Below are 23,471 nucleotides of genomic sequence, written 5' to 3'. Positions count from 1 at the left end.
GCTTAAGTTGTAGTCTTCTGCTGGGTCCTAGGGACTTTGTCCGATTACCTAACTTTGAGTATTTGAGACTCTCTCAATGATTATTGCATTATGGTCATTTGTGCCTAAGTTGTTACAATGCACTATATAATGCTTCTTTTTTAGTGCCCATGCTTTTGTTGGCCTCTAAGGTAAGACTTGGGAAGAAAACCTTTCAGCACCATTTTTATATTTAATTTATTTAATTGATTTGCAATAAAAAACAAAAACAAGGTGTTAAAAAAAAGGAAAAAAAGAATGAGATGCGGAAAAGTAACAGGAAAAATGTCACCTAACCAAAATCAAAACAGAGGGCAGTTATAGGAAGAGAAAAGGGGAAAAAACCAAGTTAAGGTTCAATGGATATCTATAAGAAGTAGAACAAACTTTGATCGAATCCATGACTCTTACTTGTCCCTTAAGGATGGAAGTGAGCTTCAAGTTTTGCCTCAGCAACTGTAACTTCATTTTCTTAACTGTAACTGAATTACGCAATTCTGATGTAGTTACCCATGCATTATATAGATTTTTCTGGAACATAGAAAAGGTACATATTTAAATGAGCAAAGAGAACTAATTAACATAAATGAAGCAAATTATCAGAATAGTAATCAGCAACAGGTGCAACACACAAGCAATAAGTATAACGTTGGAAGTGTTAATAGTTTGAGCTTTGAGAATAAAATGGACCTGGCATTGCTACTTAAAAATCTGTAGCAGATTACTGTTTCAAGATGCGTTGGAAATGTTAAAATGCTCATAATGCAACTTATCATGAACTACTTATTATTGTGTTAACATAATAAAACTTTTTCAGATTAGCACAACAAACAAAACTTTGTATAATGCACCCAATGAGTGCAGGATTTTCAGAGTTGGCACCTTATATAAAGAACCCAATAGGTACCCATCACCCAACCCTTACCCACCCACTTAAAATCCACCAATGGGATGTCAGCCATCTACAACCTGCTACGCAAATGGGTAGTTTGGGTCTGAATTGCCACCCCTACGGAAATGTTAAAATGCTCATAATGCAACTTATCACTGAAGTGTTTTCAGTGAGATATTACATAATAGATCTTCAGTCTTGTAACTCAAAACAAAACTCCTTTTGATCCAACTTCAGATCTACAAACTCAACTTATGAAATCCCAAAGAGCCTTTGATCTCCTTGTTTCCTTTTGTGTCATAACTAATCTTAGGAAGACAAGGAATAATACTTAGCAGGCAATTTGGAAATTATGTTCCTCTGTTCTTCCCACCTTCTCTCCAAAGAACCATTAGATTCTTGGTTTCTTTTTGTTTTAATATTGAGTTAATGACTACAATACCATGGATGTTTTACCATTGGGAGGCCAAGGAAAAATATCTAGCAGGGAATTTAGAATGTCATAGAATGCCATCCCTCCCTCCCCCTCTCTTTCTCTCTAAACAACGGTTTGGGAGGTGCACTGACGAAGAAAATATGAATTAAGAAATCAATTCCTTTTTTAAAGCAAGTATTGTATTAGATAATTAGAAATATCAAACAATTACATCAAAAACCCATGTACATTGAGGAACAGACCAATGGAAATGTATAAAAAGCATTAAACAGTATTCTTTCACCCTATAAACAGCCATAAAGAAAAAAGAACATTGTAATCTGAACTGTTCTCTTGGGAGGGTTAAGAGTTTTTACCCCTCCCTTTGTATTTTTTGTTGTGGATGCTTTTACAGCCGCAAACAGCAGCAGTAATGTAACTCAGTGTTCCTATCTTATCTCTTAGCCAAATTCAGTGTTCCTATCTTATCTCTTAGCTAGATTCAGTGTTCGTATCTTATCTCTTAGCTAGATCAGTGTTCCTATCTTATCTCTTAGCTAGATTCAGTGTTATCTTATCTCTTAGCTAGATTCAGTGTTGCTATCTTATCTCTTAGCTAGATTCAGTGTTCCTATTAATTAGGCAGTAGCATTATCATTTAGAGATAAATGTTGTTAGGATGTCTTCCTAAAGAAGGACTCTTATCTTCTTGTAATCTCCTATTTAAAGGAGCAGATGCTATTCAATGAAATCATCGAAATTTTCAATCAAGAAAGAGCAGAGGAGAGTTGGTGATCTCTTTAACAAATCACCATTAAGGCGCCAAAGATAGGTACCTCGAGGAAAGGGAGAAATAAGGGAAAACAAAAGGTTTTCCCCGTTAACCGACCTGTGACGAGATCCTATTCGCAGGCCCATAACAATTTGGTATCAGAGCAAGGCGTCATGGGTGACTTTGAGCAATTGAAGACTAGGGTTCATGATCTGGAGCACAAACTCGTGGAAAACAGCAAGGAGGTGCACGAGATCAAGGACGACGTCCGAGAATTGAGGCGCTTGATGGAGTTATATTTTTCCAGCAAAGAAAAGAGTTCAGAAGGGGCTGCAACCACAGACGGCCGCCGACCAGACATGGCAGAATCGTCCGGCGAGCAGCAGGTCGTGGTCCAAGGAACCGCGATCGTTCCCAAACAACAAGCTGGAATTTCCTTCCTATAATGGAGCTGGAGATCCTTTGGGATGGCTGTACAAATGTGAGCAGTTCTTCTGCAACCAACGGACAGAGGACAGGGGCAAGGTAGGCTTAGCCGCATTCCACATGACAGAGGAGGCGCAGCTCTGGTTTTAAAAATTGGAGCAGGAGGAACCTAGGCTCAGTTGGACCCAATTCAAATCCTACTGCCTTCTCAGATTTGGGCCCCCATTAACAAGCAATCCATTAGGCGAACTAATCAACCTCAAACAGACTGGAACTGTGGTTGAGTATCAGCGTCAGTTTCAGACCCTCCTTGCAAGAGCATCTTCGGTACGACCAGACCAACAGGTTGACATGTTCACCGCGGGATTAGCGAAAACTTTGAGGGTGGATGTGGAGATGCAAAATCCCCCCAATCTGGTTACTGCTATGAATTTGGCTTGCGCTTTTGAACGCAAATTGCAACTCAACCGCGGAAGTATCAGTATAGGGCGGTTGGCTCCGTCTTCAGCAGCCAACCAAGAACAGAAACCACAGATGAGCAACAATTCCAGATCGGCATCCAATGTGGGAAGCAACGTTGTTGCACCCCCTATTAAGCGCTTGTCGAGGGCTGAGATGGCGGAACGCAGGGCGAGGGGACAGTGTTTTAATTGTGATGAACTTTACTCAGCAGGGCACAAGTGCAAGAGACTTTTCTGCCTCCTGGTAGAACAAGAGGAAGATGAGGATGAACCCTCTTCATTGGAACCCGATCCAAGAGGGCAAAATCATTCCACCTATCCTGGATTCCTTTGACTATGTTCCAAGACACCTATCCTGAATTCGAGCTTGAGGACAAGCTCTTAGTCCAGGAGGGGAGTAATGTTGTGGATGCTTTTACAGCCGCAAACAGTAGCAGTAATGGGCGATTAATTCAGTGTTTAATGGACAGCAGCAGTAATGGGCGATTAACTCAGTGTTCCTATCTTATCTCTTAGCCAAATTCAGTGTTCCTATCTTATCTCTTAGCTAGATTCAGTGTTATCTTATCTCTTAGCTAGATTCAATGTTCGTATCTTATCTCTTAGCTAGATTCAATGTTCCTATCTTACCTCTTAGCTAGATTCAGTGTTATCTTATCTCTTAACTAGATTCAGTGTTATCTTATCTCTTAGCTAGATTCAGTGTTCCTATCTTATCTCTTAGCTAGATTTAGTGTTTCTATCTTATCTCTAGGCTAAATTCAGTGTTCCTATCTTATCTCTAGGCTAAATTCAGTGTTCCTGTTAATTAGGCAGTAGCATTATCATTTAGAGATAAATGTTGTTAGGATGTCTTCCTAAAGAAGGACTCTTATCTTCTTGTAATCTCCTATTTAAAGGAGCAGATGTTATTCAATGAAATCATCGAAATTTTCAGTCAAGAAAGAGCAGAGGAGAGTTGGTGATCTCTTTAACAAATCACCATTAAGGCGCCAAAGATAGGTACCTCGAGGAAAGGGAGAAATAAGGGAAAACAAGAGGTTTTCCCCGTTAACTGACCGAGATCCTATTCGCAGGCCCATAACATTTTTCTATATTAATATCTCTTAATAAAAGTCTTTGTTATTTATCAAAAAAAAGAAAAAAAGAAAAAAAGAAAAAAGAAAAAAACATTACAATTTACAAGGAATAAATTTGAAACCAATTCCTAACACTCCATACACATAACCAAGAACACAGTCCACGTTTGCGATAAGAAGGCTCCAAATGAGTCTATTGGGAAAGGGAAAATGGTTCTTTGTTAACTTTTTACTGGTCAATAGTGTTGAGAGCATATGGAGGCATAAACCTTCTTCCCCTGTGCAGGTTTTGCCCATCTTCCAGGGCATCGACTAGGGCATACTTTTTTCCTGCAGTATTCTGAAATAAGGCTTTTATACAATGTGTTGCATGGACTTTCTAAAATGAAGGGTCTTTGTCAAGCACATGTTAGATTCAAACACCATTTTTCTCTTTTATAATTTGGTATTAATGAACAGCTAATGTACATGAGGGATGCCATTTTTCCTATAAAACATTAAGTAACAAAATTAGACATCTAAACTTTTTTCCCATAGTCATGTAATGTTAGAATTATAAATATTTACACAGACTCCTGGAAATGTTGGATTCTGAGAAAGGATGGAAGAGGACCATGACTTCATGACTGACAAAACAAATAAGATTATATAGACTGCAACTACAGATGCCCTGGAGCATGGGATCCCCAATAATGAAAATTCTTTTTTTTTTTTTTTTGCTTCATCCAATAATGAAGATTCTATTCACCCCTTTCTCTAGCTAAGCTAGCTGCAGGGTAGAAGGCAGAATTTGGACCGTAACTGAATGAGACAAGTGTATGTTTACTTGCCAAAAGAGAAACTAGGATACGCATATAGAACATACCTAGAAAATAGGTTCTTGCCCTATCAAAATGATTACCTTATTTCACAAAGTTCTGGCATTATATAACATATTTTCTTGCCATATGAAAGCTAACATACCTATATCTTCAACAAACTTTTTTAAGCTTCAAAACGATCCTGATGAATGTCCAATCAATTTCAATTTTATCAACTTTGAGGCTGTAGCTCCCAATTAAGGTAATCTTGTTTCATGAATGCTATTCTTGTCAACTGAGAGTTTTATTTATTTAATTTTTTTGATTGGTATCAAGTGATATAAGATTACTGGAATTTTTTATAAATTTACATCCAAACCTATAGTTGGTCTTATAGACGGTATGCCCTCCTAAAAAGCAGATAGTCTGTCTGAACTCTGATCTCTGAAGCAATTGTATTCATAAATTAGTTATGCTTTTGCAAGAAAAGGCTATTCATGGCACATCCTATTTTCTGAATATCCAAGATGACCTAATTCAACCAATTTTCATGGTACAAGAGATCATGCCAAAGCCAATTATAACATTGTAAGTACTACCGCTAATATGCGTAGATTCTCTGAGCAATAGCCATTTTACTAAACTGCACCTCCTCTCATCTTCGTTGATGGAGCATAAAGAAAATGAAAATTCTAAGGTTTAGTTACAACCATTGTGCTTGTGATGACAAGGCCGAAAGGAATTGATAAATATAACAGTTGCATCCCAAGAAAATAATATGGAGCAACTCAAACGAAACCTTTACCATGTGTGCACTTGCATTGGTTAACAAATAGCAGAGAAGAAAGAAGAGAGCTCGAAATAGACAAATAAAAATTTAGAAAGCCATACCTCTGCAGTTAACCTCTGCAACAACAAGGCAGCGTCTGCTCTCGCATTTACAAACCGCCACTGCAAGTGGCGGTTATACAGAAGCCTCAACAGATGTGCATCAACAATCCGGTTCTCCCCCATCTTCCCTCTCCGAACGTCAACAGAAAAGCTAAGAATTGACGGATTGTTGACAGAGTGACTACTCAGGGAGATTGCTGCTGCATTCCTCATCCGTGAAGGACTGGGCATTCCCCTGGACGGAGAAGAAGTTGAAGTTGTCATTAGCTTACTAGGGGATGCAGGTCTAATCGGCCCCCGGAGAGGTGATGACAACGTTCTGCTGCCGGTAGTGGAGATAGTCCGAGGAGATGATATGGGACTATCGCTAAAACTCAATGGTTTCTTGGATGGAATAAGTTTTGGTGGAGCGGTCGTCCTTGAACCAGTGTTCGTCGACAATGGCGAACCAGGGTCTTGTAAACGCCGCAACCGGCTATTTGTCTCCTGCCAAAACCTAGCAGGGACACTGATTCCACGAGGCCCGGTCCGAGCTCGAGAAACCCCGTTGCATTCCTGTACTCCAGAAGTGCTGCCAGAGGAGACACTCTCGGTATCAGATGCAGTGAGATCGGAGGGAACTGATGACCCGTTTGTGGAATTGGCATCCATTGCATGCTGAACAGTCTTTACAAAGTCGGCAATGCTTGAATCCCGATGTAATCTACCGTCAAACGATGCCCTCCTACCTTCATCAATCATTGATTGCTGCAATGCGCGAACTACGGTTCCAGATTCAATGAGTTTTTTCTTGTCAACGGTGTAATCTAAACTTCTTGTTAAAGGATTTGCCGTTCTGGTTCTGCCAGGCCAACGTTGCTGATCAATGGGTTTTGAGTTCTCCATCTGATCTACTCCTCCAGAACCATCAATCTTCCCTCTCAATGGCGTCGTCCTCCTCCGCTCCGGTGTAGCCTTTCTCGTATTACTCAAATTGGGCGTTGGAGCGGCCTTCGTCTTACTAATCGGAAGTGAGAACGATTCCCCTTGAAACGAAACTGACAAACTACGCGTAGAAGTGAACAACATTTTTGAAGCTACTGAAATTTCAGCAGCATTGCCCGTCCTCGTCGAATCAGGCAGTGGCGTGGTGGGTCGAGGGGTGACTGGACGCCTCCGCTCGGCAGACTGAGACCGTTTGATCAAAGACGGCAATGGTGTTGAAGCGGCTGTCGACGTAGTGGGCCTCGAAACAAGAGGAGATGGGCATCGTCTAGAAGAAGAAGAGGAAATAGAAGAGGTGGAAGTGGAAGGGGACATGTACCTAGAAGTGATTTCTCTGGATTTCGGTCTCCGAGAACCAACGACGCCATTGTCCTTTTCAGAAGGTAACAGGGGAGGCCTTTTTGGATTTCGACGAATCTCTTCTTGTTGTGAGGAGGTCTTGGGGTTCGATGAATTAGTTGAAGCATTTGCAGAAATGGCAGCCACCATTATCAGATAAATTGAACAAAGATTAAAAAAGAAATCTCCACTGTCCTCGCATCTCCTCGCAGACAAGAATATAAAATACTCTGAAACTCTATAGCTTGACTGCTTCACTTCTCTTAGCTAGTCACTTGAACCTGCACAAATAAAGAAGACTAAAGAAACCCAGAAAGATTTTGAAGGATTAAACATGTACAAGTGAAAGCCTTCTCTGGGTCGCTCTCTTTTTTCTGGTTTTAAGAGAGAGAGAGAGAGAGAGGTGAATGTATGGGTATGGGAGTTGAGTGTGAGATGGCAGAGTGTTTTTTTATTAGAGACCGGGGGAGGAGGCGACGGTCGCTACGCTTTTCCGGCTAGGTTATACACCGGAAAATCGGAAAGAGAGGGGAATGAAGGTTGTTTTGGGCGAGAATTAAGAGCAGAAATGTCGTCGTAGTGATTGGGAGTAAAAATCCAAGTAAATGAATTAGACAAAATGCATTTTGTGTATATGGATCACAATTTAGATCCTTAATCTAAACCCTTGGATTAGAATCTTGGCTTATGCAATTTGAAAATTTTACATTATTTACAACTGGTTATTTCGAGGCTTTAGATCTCATAATTCATGAACGGTTGAAAACAGGTGTCTGTCATCGTGGCCCCAGGAAACGTATTTATGAAAACGAAGGGAGAGAGCTTGGGTTTTGTGAAACTTTGGAGAGACGTTTTGTTTACTGTTTTAGTTAGACGTCTTTAAGTTTAAATTTCTGTAAATTTTATTTATTTATTTATATCAGACTTGAGACTTTCTTCTTTCGTTTTCTGTTTTCACGATAGTACCCCTCCAGAAATACATAGACGTGGAAATGGGATAGGTCACTCTGTTGTCATTTAACCAAGGCTTTTGGTAATTTAGTCATTTACAATATTAATAAATACAAGTGCAGAAAGGAAAAAAAAAAGAAAGAAACCGTACACACACATGATACATGTCAATATGTCATGTCATGAAAAGAGAAACCAATAAAAAGAGAATAAAGGGTCGCGATTCATCAAAACATATTTTTACACCGTTGGATTGGTGATTGGGTTGTAATGTCATTATTGGATTGTTCTAGTGGTCCCCATTTGACAGTGTATGTAGATTCCAATCTGACGTCCAATATTCACTCTAATGTCTGTGGCCCCCTTATTCAAAACCTTCAATTATGTCACGTGGTAAAACAAAATTTTAAATAATAAAGACTAATAAATCATAATTAATAAAATATCACTTGAAAGGGAAAAGATTGAGAGAATATACCATGTATATAATCAAGAAAAAAATTAGTTAATTAATTTTTATAAGGTATAAACACAAGATTAGTGATTAAGCAATACAATTAAGGCCCAATTATAAGATCTTGAAGCGGTTAGCTTGAAAAATAATTAAAGGATCAGTCCTAGAACCGAACCAATTATTAATCGGTTGATGAAACAAGTATTACCTTCAGAATAAAAAAATTATGTTTAACATCTATAATTACTTATATTATTACAACTTAGAACCCCATTTTTTATAATCTTACCTTAATAAACATGCCATTCAATAGTAAACTGATTCTTTAAAAAAAAAAAAACAGTAAAATGCTAAATTATTGGTAAAATCAGTATTTTTAACCAAAATTATCATATATTGTCTATAAAACGTACCCTTTTGGCTCAATTTGGAAGTAATATAAATACAAACATGCATTTATATTTGGTTCAAGTCTTAATAAAGTAGCCCCAATTATTAATCGGGACACAAATTACAAAACCAAAATCGATATAATCAAATTTAATCTCTATGGGTAGCCAGGTAGTACACAGATAACTAAATCCATTAATAATACTCTCCTTTGAGTTAAAATGCAAATATAAATATGTTAAAAGTGTAAAATACAAACATTGTCATTTCAATGAAGTGTGTCCAGACTTTTTTTTTTTTTTTTTGACTATCACCGAAAAACCTGTAATTTTAATTGTTATTTTACATCTTCATTTTGAGAAATTTTGATGAAAAATGAGTAACATTTTGAGAAATTTTCATATTAGCATTTTAATTTTAAAAGGTGTCAATATTTATATTATATATAAAAGTGTGAATAGGTGTTTAAATTTATGGAATTTTTATTGGACAACAAATGCCCCCTCTCTAAAGCTTGAATTGAAAAACGGACAAAGGTAAAATTGTTATTTTACATCTTCATTTAGTGCTTATTTGATAAAAAGACACAAAAGTACTTCCTCTATTCAAGTAATTGGAAAATAAGCTATAGCAAAAATGTCATTTTACATTTTTCATTTAATGCTTATATTTTTTTTGGAAAAAAAAAATAATGCTTATATACTATAACTAAAAGTGTAAATAATGGTGTGGAACTTTTATTTGACTAAATTACCCCAAATTTTTTTTAATTTGGTCATTGTATAATTTTAAGGACAGAAACGTAATTTGAAAATAACTTTCTCCTTATTCAAATCCCTCTCATTAAGTCTCATATTTAAAGTATTAAATCCCATTAGCATTTATTGAATCCTATTCTTGACTAGAATACCCCTATTTTTGAATTTGGTCCTTCTTTAATTGTGAGGGCACAAAATGTAATTTAAACTACTAAATCTTCATTCAATTCTCTCTCATTAAGTCTTATCTTAGGGTATTAATTCTTATTCTTTTATTGAATCCTATATTTAAAATATTATTTTCACAAAATTAAAACAAATAAGTTTTACCAATGGATCTATGTCCAATACTTTTAACAATATAAAATATATGTTTTTTTAAATTTACCCCAAAAATGGAACCATTTTTCCATCATGGTGGCAAGTAATCAATTCAACCATCCAGGTCAAGTGGGCTAATCCATGATGTCAAAATTTAAAATATAAATAGATAACAAATATACAAAATTGGGCACATCTCTAATGTTTTATATATATATATATATATATATATATATATATATATATATATATATATTAATCATGTTAAAGAAAAATAAGTGTGATAAATAATAACTATTCTCATTGATGTTGGAATGAAATATAAATTTAAAACCAATCCAAAAATAAGAATTGTTTTTGTGGTGTCAAGTCAACAATTCAACCTTTTGAGTCAAATGTGTAAAACCTTGATATCATATCATAATTAAATAAAAATGGAAAAATATAAAAACACAAAATGTTATGTAATAATACAAAAAAATTTAAATAATAATTATGCATCTATTAAATATTTTATACTAATCATATTCAAGAAAAATAAGTGTGATAAATAATAGTTACCTTATTGATGTTGAAAATAAAATATAAAATTTAATTCAACCCAAAAATGAAATTGTTTTCCTAGTGTCGGGTCAACAATTCAAACTTTTGGGTCATGTGTGTCAATTGGATTTCATAATAAAATAATAAAAATTAAAAAAAAAAGATAAAAATGCAACAAAATGAAAAATATAAACTATATAAAAAAACATTTGGACACATCTCTAATATTTTATATTAATCATATAAAAAATTAGACATAATAAACAAGAATTGTTTTTAACTTTTTGTTGATGATATAAATTAAATACAAAATTCAAAGCTAACCCAAAAGTGAAATTGTATTCTTATTTGGTGGTAGATTAATTCAACATTTCAGGTCAAATGTGTCAAATCATGAAGTTATAGTTAAATAATATAATTTTAAAAAGATAAAAACACAAAAAATATATAAATTATATAGAAAACATTTGGGAATATCTCTATATTAATGAGCCATAATAAGTGTGACATATAAAATAATTTTTATAGACATAGAAATATAAAAAAAGTAAAAAATAAAATAAAAATTAGAAACATATTATATACTATCATCATCATCACAAAATTTATCACATGCAATGCACTTACACACATACTAGTAGTACTTAAATGGGTAAACTCCCTAAAACTGCCAGTTTAGTCCAAAATTGTAAACTAATGTTAAGTGGCATATGAAAGGACAAAATGGTCCTTCAAGTGTCACCTAATTTTCTTTATCTACTACTCCCACTCCCACATAAACCAATTTAAACAAAACTCATCCAACTAAAAAGATTGTATGAGGATGAAAACAACATTCAAATGATCATTGGTTCATAACCTACGCATCCCCAATGGACTGTCCTCAAAAACCTTTTTTCCACACATTGATCTCTTTCTTTGTGCAATAGATGCAGAAATTTAGTGGAAATGACCTTTCATGTTGGGCAACCATGAACATAACTCACCATTTTCTTTTTTTTAATAAATAAATAATGTACTTACCTTTGATTTAGAAATCTTGACTACTTGGTTGTCATATTACAAGGCACTAATGTATTATTGTGTTTTGTTTTGTGCTTCTTATTTCTTATAACTACAGGTAAGATCATCAATCTTTCTTCTTTTTTCTCCCTTTCGTCCTTTTCCATCTTCCCATTTTGCATTTGTTTTCTTTTTTTAGTCAACTATATACGTTACATTCTATTTGTCCTTCATTTCTTTGTTGGATTTCATTAGTTTTGAGACTCCTTTTTTTTCTGCATTTTGGTATTTACGTCTTTATATAGATTGGAATTTTAATTCTTTTGGAGAAAGGAAATAGGTAGTGGTTAGATAGATCCATTGATTACTCGGAATATTATCAACAAGATGGAAGAACCTATGGACCGTATAAAGATGGAAATAATGGACGACACCTATTTTGGTTCAGTCTTAAGGTAGAATACAATGAATAATGTCTTCTTTTGAAGTGTAAAGTTTTAAGTCGCACATGACATCATGTTATACAAATAGTTGACAGATTATTAACGCGGCAATGACTAAATTGGCAGTTTCTTAGAGTTGAGGTATTGTAGTGGCACATTTTGAAGTTCGAGTACTAAACTGAGATTGCCCCTAAAATATAGGGTACTAATTTAAAATTTTTCCTAACATTTTTTAGCGTTTATTTTGACATTTTCAAAAGCTTTAAGTCACACATGACATCACGTGATAGTTTTTGAGAGTTTAAGTATTGTAGTGGCACATTTTGAAGTTTGAGTACTAAACTAAGAATACCCCTAAAATACAGGGTACTAAATTAAAATTTTCCCTAACATTTTTCAACGTTTAATGAGGGAGGAGCATCAGTCTCCTATGGTCAATCCCATATAATTCAGACAAGATAATGATAATAAAGAGTATATGAACACATGAATGCAATGTTAGACATTCTACGAACTTGGATAGTTTTGTTCTGATATCTTCTACATCAAAAAGCATTTGTTGACACCATATTGATGCATGATTACAAAATGTCCTACAAATTTGCACCACTCAAAAAGTTATTTCCTCAAGTGCTATTCAATTTAAAATGGAAATCAAGCTTAGTTCTCTTTTATTTTTGTAGATAAAATGAAAAAAAAATCATATTCCTCTCAAGATGTTCTTAGTAAAACATTTAAAGTGATTGTGATAGTGAAGATGTCTCATCAAGATAGACCCTCTATTAAAGCAAAGGAAAGTCTATTGGAAGGTTTACTCCTTTCTCTTTTTTTTATTATTTATTCACTTAGGGCAGGGGTGCAAAGTTGGGTACTACTTTTCAAAAATTCACATGTATCCATGCCTAAGGTGAGCCAATTCCAATTTTAACAAATGCTCTACAAGCCTACCCAAGTGAACCTTTACTTATAGGGGTTAACTTGGAGTGGGTTAGTCTAACCCAACTGCTCAAAAAGTTGGGTTAGGGTTGAGGACTTAAGCAACCCAACATGTTTTTATATAGGTATTATATAAATATGTATTTATGTATATATGCATGTATATGTAATTAACTATGCATTCAGGGAGAAAAAAAGGTTTAAAGATAAAAAAAAATCAGGTTTAATATAAATACAACATTCCTAAAGTTCATAATATTGTCCATATGTAAGAACATGATTCCACACAAGGTGTGGTTAAGCCTTGGCTTTCTGAAGGTCTCAGGATTTGGTAGAAGGAAGAGATCAATAAGAGAGAAAGTAATTGAACGACCGAGATGTGGAATTGTTGTTAGTTTAACCAATATGCCAAAATCTTTAAACTGATGGAATGTGCCATCCAACCACTTTAACATTTAGGAATTTAATATACCACCATGCTTCCATAGCCATGGTCTCAATGGCTTTATTTTGGACAGCTTTGACTCTAGCTACAAGCAACCCTCTCTATGATGACTCACACTCTGGCAACAAGTAACCCTTTTCCCTTTGGTGGCCTTCACTTTGTTCTAAGCATGGTTTTTAAAAATGAATCGGTGACCGAACCAGTCAGGGGTCCAGTTACCGGTTCGAATGGTTCGACTGTTCGACCCGAATGGCCGGTCCGTTCTGACAAAAAATTAAAAAATTGGAAAATGGTCAAAACCGTTCAAAACGGTTTGAACGATTTAATCAGCTGATTCAACGGTTTGTTGACCAAAATCAACGATTTTAGGAAAAAAATCGATTTTGGGGGAAAATAGAATCGGTTAAGTGATTGGTTCCCGATTTTTCTAGTCCAACCGTCCAATCCGGTCCGGTTTTGAAAACTATGGTTCCAAGTGCCCCTTTTTGTGGTGGCTTTCATTCTACTCTAAGTAGCCCTATCCATGATTTGAACTTAAAACATGGTGGTAGTCTCTGATAACAAAAATTGTATGTTTGACCAATAGACCAAAAACCTTGAAGGCTGATGGAACATGTTAAACTAAACAATTTAACATTTAGGAGTATAACAGAAATGTTGGTGGAAGATGGAGGAAATTGTGAGTAGAGAATTGGATGGAGAGAGAGTGAGAGATTTAGGTGAAGGGAGGGCGAGGAGAGGGGTTGGGGTCTAGATGTGAAAGGGAAATTTGGGGCTCCATGGATCCCCTATTGATATATTTTTGTTTTCTCTAATTAATGAACTTTATAAAATTCTTTAAGAGCTATATATGCTAGGTCAGTATAGGTGGCCAGCTATTTACCACTAGTCAGGTTTGGTTTTGTAGCTTGGGTTAGACTAGACCAGCTTGGTTTGGGTTTGTCCTAGATTATTACCTTATAAACCAGGTTAGCCATCAGTTTAAAACAGATTGAATTGGGTTTATGGTCTTTTTATAAGTCTATGCTCTTACACCCTACACATATAAAAATGCTAAATTTAGCAAACCTTTGTATGCCAATATTAAAAAGAACAAAATAAGAACGTTTTAACAAAATTAAGTGAAGAAACCATGCCAACCCAATCCCAACCAGACCTCAACCCAACCAAATGAGGTCCAACTTGCACGGTTGCACCCCTATCACCCTATATACTTAAGGGCTTACCCATTAGAAACCTAATATCATATTCCATCCTCTTTGACCCTATTTTGGTTGTCACGACATCCTTTTAATACAAGACCTATTCATCACATCCCCCTATTTTGTCAAAGCAAATAATTTAGCCACTTAGTGCTAACAATGCTTAGCTCATAACAAGTTTTAGGTATCAAAGGAAGTATTTTACATTGTACCTAACTTGTCCATTGTAAGGTTCTTTTATTTTCTTGTTAGGTTTATGTGCTTTAATAATTTTGTAAATGTATAGGTTAGGTTGAAAGTTAAAACAATACAGGAACCTTTAGACATTGAAGCATGGTTTGGGGCCAAAACACACCCCACATGTCCCCTAACCATCCCTCTTGTAGGGACAAATTTTAGGTTTAAAGCTTTTTTCTTAAGTGTCCAAAATGAACCCCCCTCGAGGGGTTTATTAATTGGTGACAGATCCAATGCAAATGTAGGATATAGGGATAAAATGCATCGAAAGAGTTAAAACACATAGAATGCACAATGCGGAGGGTCTCCGACTCTCCTATAAGATGGGTAGTTCTCATCGTCCACATCAATCTTGCTTACATGCATGCATGCAGAAACAAGTAACGTTGTCTAGAGAAGAAGCCTAAAATGTCCCAAATGACATTGCCTTTTTGTCTTTAATAAATGATGACCATATCTTAGAAGTAGATTATCTAATTATTAATTGAAATTGATTTTACAGGATGCCACGAAAGCAAAGTTTAGAGGGTGTTTGGATTTTGTTTTTTTCTTTACACAAATTTATTACTAATGTTGCAATATTGCAGTTTAGGGACGCAACTAGGGGAGACTGAGGGGAGCCTTCGCCCCCATGCCTCAAAATTTCCCTAGGGTCCCCATTTATATTATTAATATAATAAACCACTCTCACCCTCTCCTAAAAGAGGAAAAAACTTGATTTTGTCCCTATTGTAGTAGTTTGTTTTGTAAAACAAAATCATATGTATTACTAGATTTTTGAACCTGAACAAGTAGATCATGTACTAACACACATTTAACTTCATAAGCTAAAATATGACTTTTAGGGGTGCTTGACAACATGGTTGATTTTATTTTTAAAATCAAAACAACTGCCATGTCAACAAAACAAACAAAAACAGGAAAACAAAACCCTTAAGGGTTTTCTACAACAGGAATTTTTCTATTTTTATTTGCTTTTGAAATCAACAAATCAGTAAAAAACAAGAACTTGTCCTTGAACTTTTCTTTTGTTTTCAAAGTGAAAAATAAGTTGGTTGTTTTGAAAAATAATACATATTTTTGGAACCAACAAAATATTGGTTTTTAAATCAAAAACAAATTTTCTAGTATAAAAATTATATGATTTCAGAGCATGATGTTGAACAATCAAATAAAAACATGTTTTTGAAACCAAATTCAAGAACATGTTTTTGGTTTTAGCTTTGACAACAAAAAACATGTACACAACCAAGAACATGTTTCTTGTGTTTTTGTATTAAGAAACAACCTGTTTTCAAACAAGATTGTTTTGATTTGTTTTTGAAACTAGTAACAAGAAAAACAATTCACGTTGTAGAACGCCCCCTTAGTATATAGAAATTATATGATTTATAGAACATGATATTGAATAATCAAATGAAAACGCGTTTTTGAAACTAGACTCAAAAGCATGTTTTTAGTTTTAGTTTTGAAAATAGAAAGCACAATCAAGAATATGTTTTTTTTTGTGTTTTTGTTTTAAGAAACAATTTGTTTTTAAACAATATGGTTTTGATTTGTTTTTGTAAAGGGCAACAAGAAAAATAATTCACATTGTAAAATACCTGCTTAATTTACGGGAAATAGCACTTGAGAAGAAGCCATTTGTGAAAGGGCTCTTTATTGTAGCACAGTGGCAGCATTTTTAAAAGAAGACATCAACCATAATCGATTGGTGGGGTTTGGTGGCTCAATCAGGCAATTAGCCTATCGAAATTGAATTAGTTGAGACCATAAGATATATGGATAGCAGGTGGTTCACTGCTTCAACCATCCGGGTCTCTAATGGCAGTTTATTGCAAATTGATGACTCATATGATCTTATTATAGGCCATTCAGGATGCTCGTTCAGCCTCCAATGTGTTGGAAGAAGACAAATCATTGCTAAGGGTAAGGTTTGTTGGGTTGATGATGTAGAACTAAGAGCCCTTATTGTAGGACTTGAGACAGCTTGCAACTTGAAATGTAAGAGAGATAACTATCCTCAGTGACTCTTAGCAATTAGTCTCTTTTGTGAACAACTAAGTTAAGCCTACAATATGGATGGAGCAGTTTCATCGATTGAAGATATCTACATTGTTAAAAAAAGTTATCTTCAGTCTCTTTTACTTTTGTAAATAGAACCAACAACTTGACTGCTCATACTTTAGCTTTTTTTTATTGCAAATCCTAGGCTGGAGTATCCCATAACTCTAGAAGCTATCAATATGTACAGTTTAATACAAGGTTTTAAAAACTGACCCTGAATTGGGACCATTTTTGCCACCGGTTTCCTGATTGATGGTTCAATCATTTGGTTCAAATGGACGGGCCCATTCAAACCAAAAAAAATAAAAAATAAGTAAAATAAAAGGGCCAAAACGGTGAACAGGTCGAACGGCTGATGGTTCGACTGCCTGGGTCAGCGAATTACTAACCAATTCAATAGTTTTTGGCTGGAGACTGGGTTTGGGGTAAAATGAAACTGATTGCCTGGATGGTTCCCAAACCGAATGGTCCGACCATCCAGGCCAATGATAGTTCAAAAACATTGGTTTGATACTTCAATGGAATGAAGCTGTCTTCTTTAAAAAAACTGGGTTAGTGATAGTATGAAAATTGAAAAGATAAGGCCTCATAGAGACAATGGTATATGTAATTGAATCATCACTGAATCATAGGAAGTATTTGTAAGAGGCTAAGAGGCTTAGGCTTTACCTGAACCATCTCTTGCTTTTTATGATTTCTATGTACCCTTAATCCCTTAACACCCCTCCCCCAAATAAATAAATAAATAAATAAAAACTATTTAACTTAGTCTATTTACTATTTTTTTAATGGTTATTTGATGCTTGTTCTTTTATGTTTTATTTCATATTCACAGTTTTGGATAGTTAAAGTCATTACTGTAAAATCTATTCCCAATAGTTTGAAGTCAATTTTGAAGCATTGGAAGGAAAAACAACCCTTAAAAATAAGTATTTGGCTTTACCAAATATTGGGTTGTACTACCTAACCCACGTCCACCCTGCCAATCGATCAATTAGTGCCATTTGGGAGGGCTGATGCACAATGGCTTCTGGCCTTTCCAAGTGGTAGAGGTGTTCATCAAAAACCAAAAAACTGAATCTAAAATTCCAGTTTTTTTTTATATATATATTTACATAAATATATATTTATAATATATAATGTATTATTTATTATTTATAATATAATATATATTTTTAGTATTTATTTTATATTTATATATTTATTTATAATATATTATAAATATCAAGAAGTCGAATGACCAAAGAACTGAATTGATAAAAAATCGAACCGATCAACTGGTTAATTTACGATTCAATTTTGGTTCATTGTTTTCCTAAAACTGGTGGTACTAGTTCATTTTGGAAAATAGGCCCATTATTCGATTAATCGAATTGTGAGCACCCCTACCAAGTGGGCCTCGCACGAACAATATATAAGTTGTGTTTAATAAATATTGTGGAGAACCTAAATTGACTATTAGTCGGTCATTTTTAGGGTTGTTGGCTTCAATCTCTCTAAATAGCATTGAATCTTCAGCTCAACCCTCCTAAATGAACACTCACTCAATATATAAAATGTTGGCCGACCAACTACGATCTTTGTATCTATGAAACCATTGTAATATAATGGGCTTAACAAGTCAAGTCGGGTCAGGTAACACCTAGCTGAAATCACATGTTGTGTATGTGACTAACTGGAGTGCTATTGATAGGTAGCCCCAAGGTTCAAAACATCCATATTAGGTTGATATGCCAATCGGGGCATATCGGCTTGTATTGAGGCTCGCTTTTATTTTTTTTTCAAATTAATTCAGATGGATCAATTTAAGGCCTATCTACCCCTTGAACCAGGTCAGACCTCGAAACATCCACTGTAGGGGTGTATCGTGAGGTCACCGATCTTGATACGTATCGATATTTTGAACCTTGGGTAGCCTAATGGGTTGGCCTGACCCAACCAATTCCTGGTCAAGCTTGGACAAGATTTTAGGCCCATAGGCTCAAAATCGGGTCCAAAACACTAGGCCCGACTTTTAAAGTCGGGCCTGGGCTTTCTCGAAAAGCCCAAGTCAAGCCCAAGTCCAACTTGGTAATGTTTTATATAATAAAAAATATATAGTATATATTTTTTTCTTTATTCCCCTTCTCTTGAAAAGCCATAGTGAGATCATTCAGTATTTTTGGGTTTTGAGGTGGTTTAATATAAATAATATTAGTTTTATTGTTGAGTCCAAAACACTAGGCCCAACTTTTTTTTAAGTCGAGCTTGGGTTTTCTCAAAAAGCCCAAGTCAAGCCCAAGCCCAACTTGATAATGTTTTATATAATAAAAATATATAATACATATTTTTTCTTTATTCCCCTTCTCTTGAGAAGCCATAGTGAGATCATTCAACATTTTCGGGTTTTGAGGTGGTTAATATAAATATATTAGTTTTATTGTTGAGTAAAAATAAAAAAAAATATCTTTTTACCCAACTTTCTTAGTTGGGCTTTGGGCTTGGGCCTAAGTATCTATTATCTATATATTAAAAGGAGGGAAGGAAGGTAGTCAAGTTGAAACCTCCCCCATTCGGACATGCGGCCATAAAATTTTGCAGGAAGAGAGGTTATTCAATTAAGTTAATAGGCCACATACTTAAATCTCAAAAACTAAAACCCCATACCATTTGAATTTCAAAAAAGACAAAAAAAGAAGAAGTTTGTGCAACTAACGACCAATATTATCGAGAAACTCAAAGTCTCTACAATTTACTCATTTTGTAGAAACTTTCAATTTAACAATTTTGTAGCCTCTGCAATTTACTCATTTTGCAAAAACTGTCAATTTAACAATTATGCATATGAGAAACAAGAGCTACTGCATCAAACTTCATCGGCGTTCTGGAACAAAATTGGGAATCAGTTTTAGTAGATTATCTACCTCAATCCAGTTAGTTTATCAATTCCAATACATGCCCTATTTTTACAGTCTTTAAATGCTTTGTTTTTTACAGTTATTAATAAACCATTTTCAAGATATAAATTTAATGTAGATGACAACCAGCCATAGACGATCACTTCTAGGTGATTGCCGGCGGTTGGGATGATTCATTAAAATAGGTGAACTCGTCGAACGACCATCAATAGTCGGCCAGTTGCGAAGACTTCTGGGTGGCTGGTGGTGGTCGGGATGTTCGGTTGTCACATTATTGTAAATTGGTAGTGATACTACTGTAAATAAATACTCAGAAAACTATTGAAAATGAAGAAGAAGAAAAATAATAAGAAATGTAGGAGATGGAAATGGACATGCATACCAGTGGAGTGACGATGAAGTTTAATGCATTGAGCCAAGAGATGGGACCAACATATTGAACATCTCACCCATCGTTAGATGATGTGTCTCAACATCTGAGTTAGGAAGAAGGTATGCATGGGTCGAATCATGGATAATCCAACCCTGTATTGTTTCACAATTCAAAGCATGTGCATATTTACTAGTAAAATTAAAACATGCTCACGAAAAAAAAAAAAAGAAAATTCGCAATTCAAACCCATCCCTTTCTTCCCACGTTAGCATTGGCCTTTTTCCAACTCTCTATTTTGGGCCCATAAGGGGATGAGAATTTTCCCTATTGGGTACTCAACAGGGATCAGGTTGGGGATGGGGATTTGTTTTAAAGTCGGCATTGGAGATGATGTGTATGATTCCCACCCTCTTGTTTGAGAGTTAGGAGGGCATAATGAACAATCAACTCTGGTTGATCTGTTTAAGATGCTCCTAATAAACTACCTAACGAGGCCAAATCCGACAGGCCAAAAAATGACCAACTGAGTCGCCACCCATTTGTTCTTTGCCTCTATATTAATATAATATTAGAGAATGACCCCATACTAAGTGCGGGGTTAGTATTTTTTGATCATTTTTATTTTGTTTAGGCAAAAAAATGTCTATATTTTCAATTATATATATATATGGGTATTTTTTGCCTTCCAGCTTAAAGACTTGTATCAAATCTTCTTACTTTATAGCTTATATCTATATTTTCAATTTATTGTGCTAATTGAACCATTACTTGCCTAGAGACCGATCAAATTAATTGAATAGTTACTTGACCAGGATTTTAGGTTCATTTTCTACCAAATTGCTTATTTGTAAAAAAACATTGACTTGACTAACAACATGGTGACCTAGCTAATCAAACCATTGAATCATTAGATTTGTTTAGTAGGGTGATGGAATAGACATTAATTTCTTTTTTTTCATAATTTTTGTATTCTATTTCCATCATTTAACAAACATGATAGTGGTTTTATTACAAAGAAGTTTTAAATTTTGTATTCCACTTCTATTATTCATAAAAATTCTTCTTATTTATCATAATTAAAAAGTGGTTTTATTTCCAAGTTGATTTTGCATACATTAGTTTTTATGACGAGAAATAAAAATATATTAAACATGTGATTCTATGAGGGAGAATGGAAGTTAACCTTAAATATGAGACCTAATGAGAGAGAATAGAATGAAATGAAAAATAATATTCAATTTACAATTTATATCTTCATAATAGAGAGGGAGAGGGGTATTTTAAGTCAAGAAAAAGTCCAGAGCCTTAAAGATCTATTTCCACTTCTTATAGAGTAATTAAATTTGTCCAACTAAATACTTTATGTAATTTCAATTACAACTCATTAAATTCTGTAATTTATTAATGTCTATTTGGACGCATTGTGATACATTGTGAGTTATAAAAAAAAAAAATCAAACATGTTGTGTAGTTATTTAAGAAGCATAAAAGAATTCTATTTTTATCCTCTTGTATAATTCAGCATTAACAACGGATGACTCAATTTGTTCTATTTCTCATTTTAAATAATCAATAAACTACTTGATTTTCCCTCAAATTCAAATACAAAAGCATTAACACAGGGGGAAAATACTTTTTATAGATTTTTCAGAAACTCTAGGGCTTTTTAGTGATTTTCCCAAAAATAAAAGCCATTACTTTGTAAAGCCTTTTTCTAACTTGTCTTACAATTGCCCCACTGCCTTCTTTTGGGCCTTAAAAGAATTGACCTTGAATTTTATCAATACTTTTGGAAGTATTTTCATTTGAACATCATTTGAAATATAGGAATTATATATATATATATATATATATTTTTCTTTCTTTTTTGCTCCATGGGGCTACACATCGGGGGTGGCCCATTCTCCAGATCTATAACCCCCAACCTAGGTGCAGGCGGGATTTGATCAAAGAGACCTTACCCATTGGCCAGTTGGTGTTTTGTAAATAGAAGAACCACATTCAAAAATTATTTGATAAGGATCACTCTTTCATCTTTAAAAACAATTTTCAATTTACAACCCTAAATTTTCTTCTTAATTTTAATTGTGATGTTCAAAGCCTTTTTATCAGTTATGCATTGAATAATTGGGCACCCATGTATTTTTCTTTGTTTGTTGATATTGAGATGCTCATAATCTTAGAAATCAATTTTTAAATCCTATCTGAAATTGTTTTTTAGATAAAAAAAGATTTTTTGAAATGGATGTTTCAGATGAGACCCTCTCAAACATTTGAGATTGAGCATTACAAGCCAATGGAAAAACTAAATTGACTTTTCCTTCTGCAAATTCTTTTCATTCTAAATTTCCTGTGCTCACAATCAAGGAAAGAAGGGAAAAGGCAAAGGTGTTGGAATTGCATTAAAATTGAAGTCTAATGTTCAGGGTTTTCAATCCTATAAGAGAAGTAGGCGAACTAAACATCTCCGGGGGAGGAGGAAAGTCAGGAAACCGGACATAACGATAAACAATCATTTAACATAAGAGAGGGAGAGAAAGAGAGTGGAGGAAACATGAGAGTAGGTGAAATAATTACCTGATCAGCAAAGGCATGAGAGAGGTAGAGATCTAGCTAGCTGCTTGCTTCTGGAGAAGTCTCAACTAGAGCATTCCATCTGGGTGTTGTTAGGCAAATGCGAGAAGCCCAAGCTCCCTAAAACGAAAGAAAAAAAACCAAATACCACAAAGGTGAAGGAGCATCTCTGATACTTATTATTTGCAAGCTAAGGGATGACCCGTCATTTCCGTCTCTCTCTCTCTCTCTCCCCAATGCCCAATCCCCATTCTCTATCTCTCACCTCACTTTTCCATTGCTTTCGATGGGGTTTTTCTTCTGCCTTGCCTTCTTGTAAATGTAAAATGCTCCACGCTTTTCTGTTTGGGTCCCATTCCATGTGATTTCTCCTATGCATTACCAACGTACATGATCTCTTCTCAAGGTGGTTGGTCACTATTCCATCGGTTCATACTTGCATCCTCCTTTACAATTAGAGCATAAAATGGGTCTAACCAGGGGTACTTCAGTTATGTAGATGTGGACTTGGTTCCCTTTGCAATTGGTTTAACAACCCCCCTCCAAAAAAAGAAAAGATAAATAGGAAAGTAGAGCTCTCTCTCTCTCTTAACAACCAGATGTTTAAGTTAAGACCCAATAACAACTAGTGCCTATACAGCTATACTTTAATTGTATACCCAAGATCAGTTTGACTAAAGGGGTTGGCTTGTAACTTGAGTGCGACTGCTTGGTAATTATTTCTTTAGCTGCCAAAAGAAAATGCAGAAAAAATTCAGGATGAAATATTTGAGTCAAATATATTTTCACTTGTTTTTAACG

The 23,471-nt window shown here is 34.9% G+C and overlaps 1 protein-coding gene across 3 annotated transcripts in view; it reads right to left on the bottom strand.

Annotated features, from left to right (window-relative positions):
- LOC104611635 (QWRF motif-containing protein 2) overlaps positions 1 to 22,933 on the bottom strand; it is a 39,850-nt gene extending 16,917 nt beyond the window's left edge. Inside the window, exons 1-4 of one of the 3 annotated variants that reach the window (XM_088894129.1) lie at positions 22,674 to 22,862; positions 20,106 to 20,248; positions 5,755 to 7,358; positions 430 to 549 (exon numbers count right to left, since the gene is read on the bottom strand). In XM_088894129.1, the coding sequence (XP_088750255.1) occupies positions 430 to 549; positions 5,755 to 7,227 (1,593 nt within the window). In that variant the 5' untranslated portion in view covers positions 7,228 to 7,358; positions 20,106 to 20,248; positions 22,674 to 22,862. Of the gene's footprint in view, positions 1 to 429; positions 550 to 5,754; positions 7,671 to 20,105; positions 20,249 to 22,673 lie in introns of those variants that run through there. The other 2 variants (XM_088894128.1, XM_010278776.3) reach the window with 2 other exon arrangements.
- Between the last annotated feature and the right edge of the window lie 538 nt (positions 22,934 to 23,471).

This window comes from Nelumbo nucifera, chromosome 1, assembly GCF_055504915.1.
Source record: "Nelumbo nucifera cultivar China Antique chromosome 1, China Antique-T2T, whole genome shotgun sequence".
NCBI lineage: Eukaryota > Viridiplantae > Streptophyta > Magnoliopsida > Proteales > Nelumbonaceae > Nelumbo > Nelumbo nucifera.
Note: the sequence above shows the minus strand (reverse complement) of the source record. Positions and strands in the feature narration are given on the sequence as shown.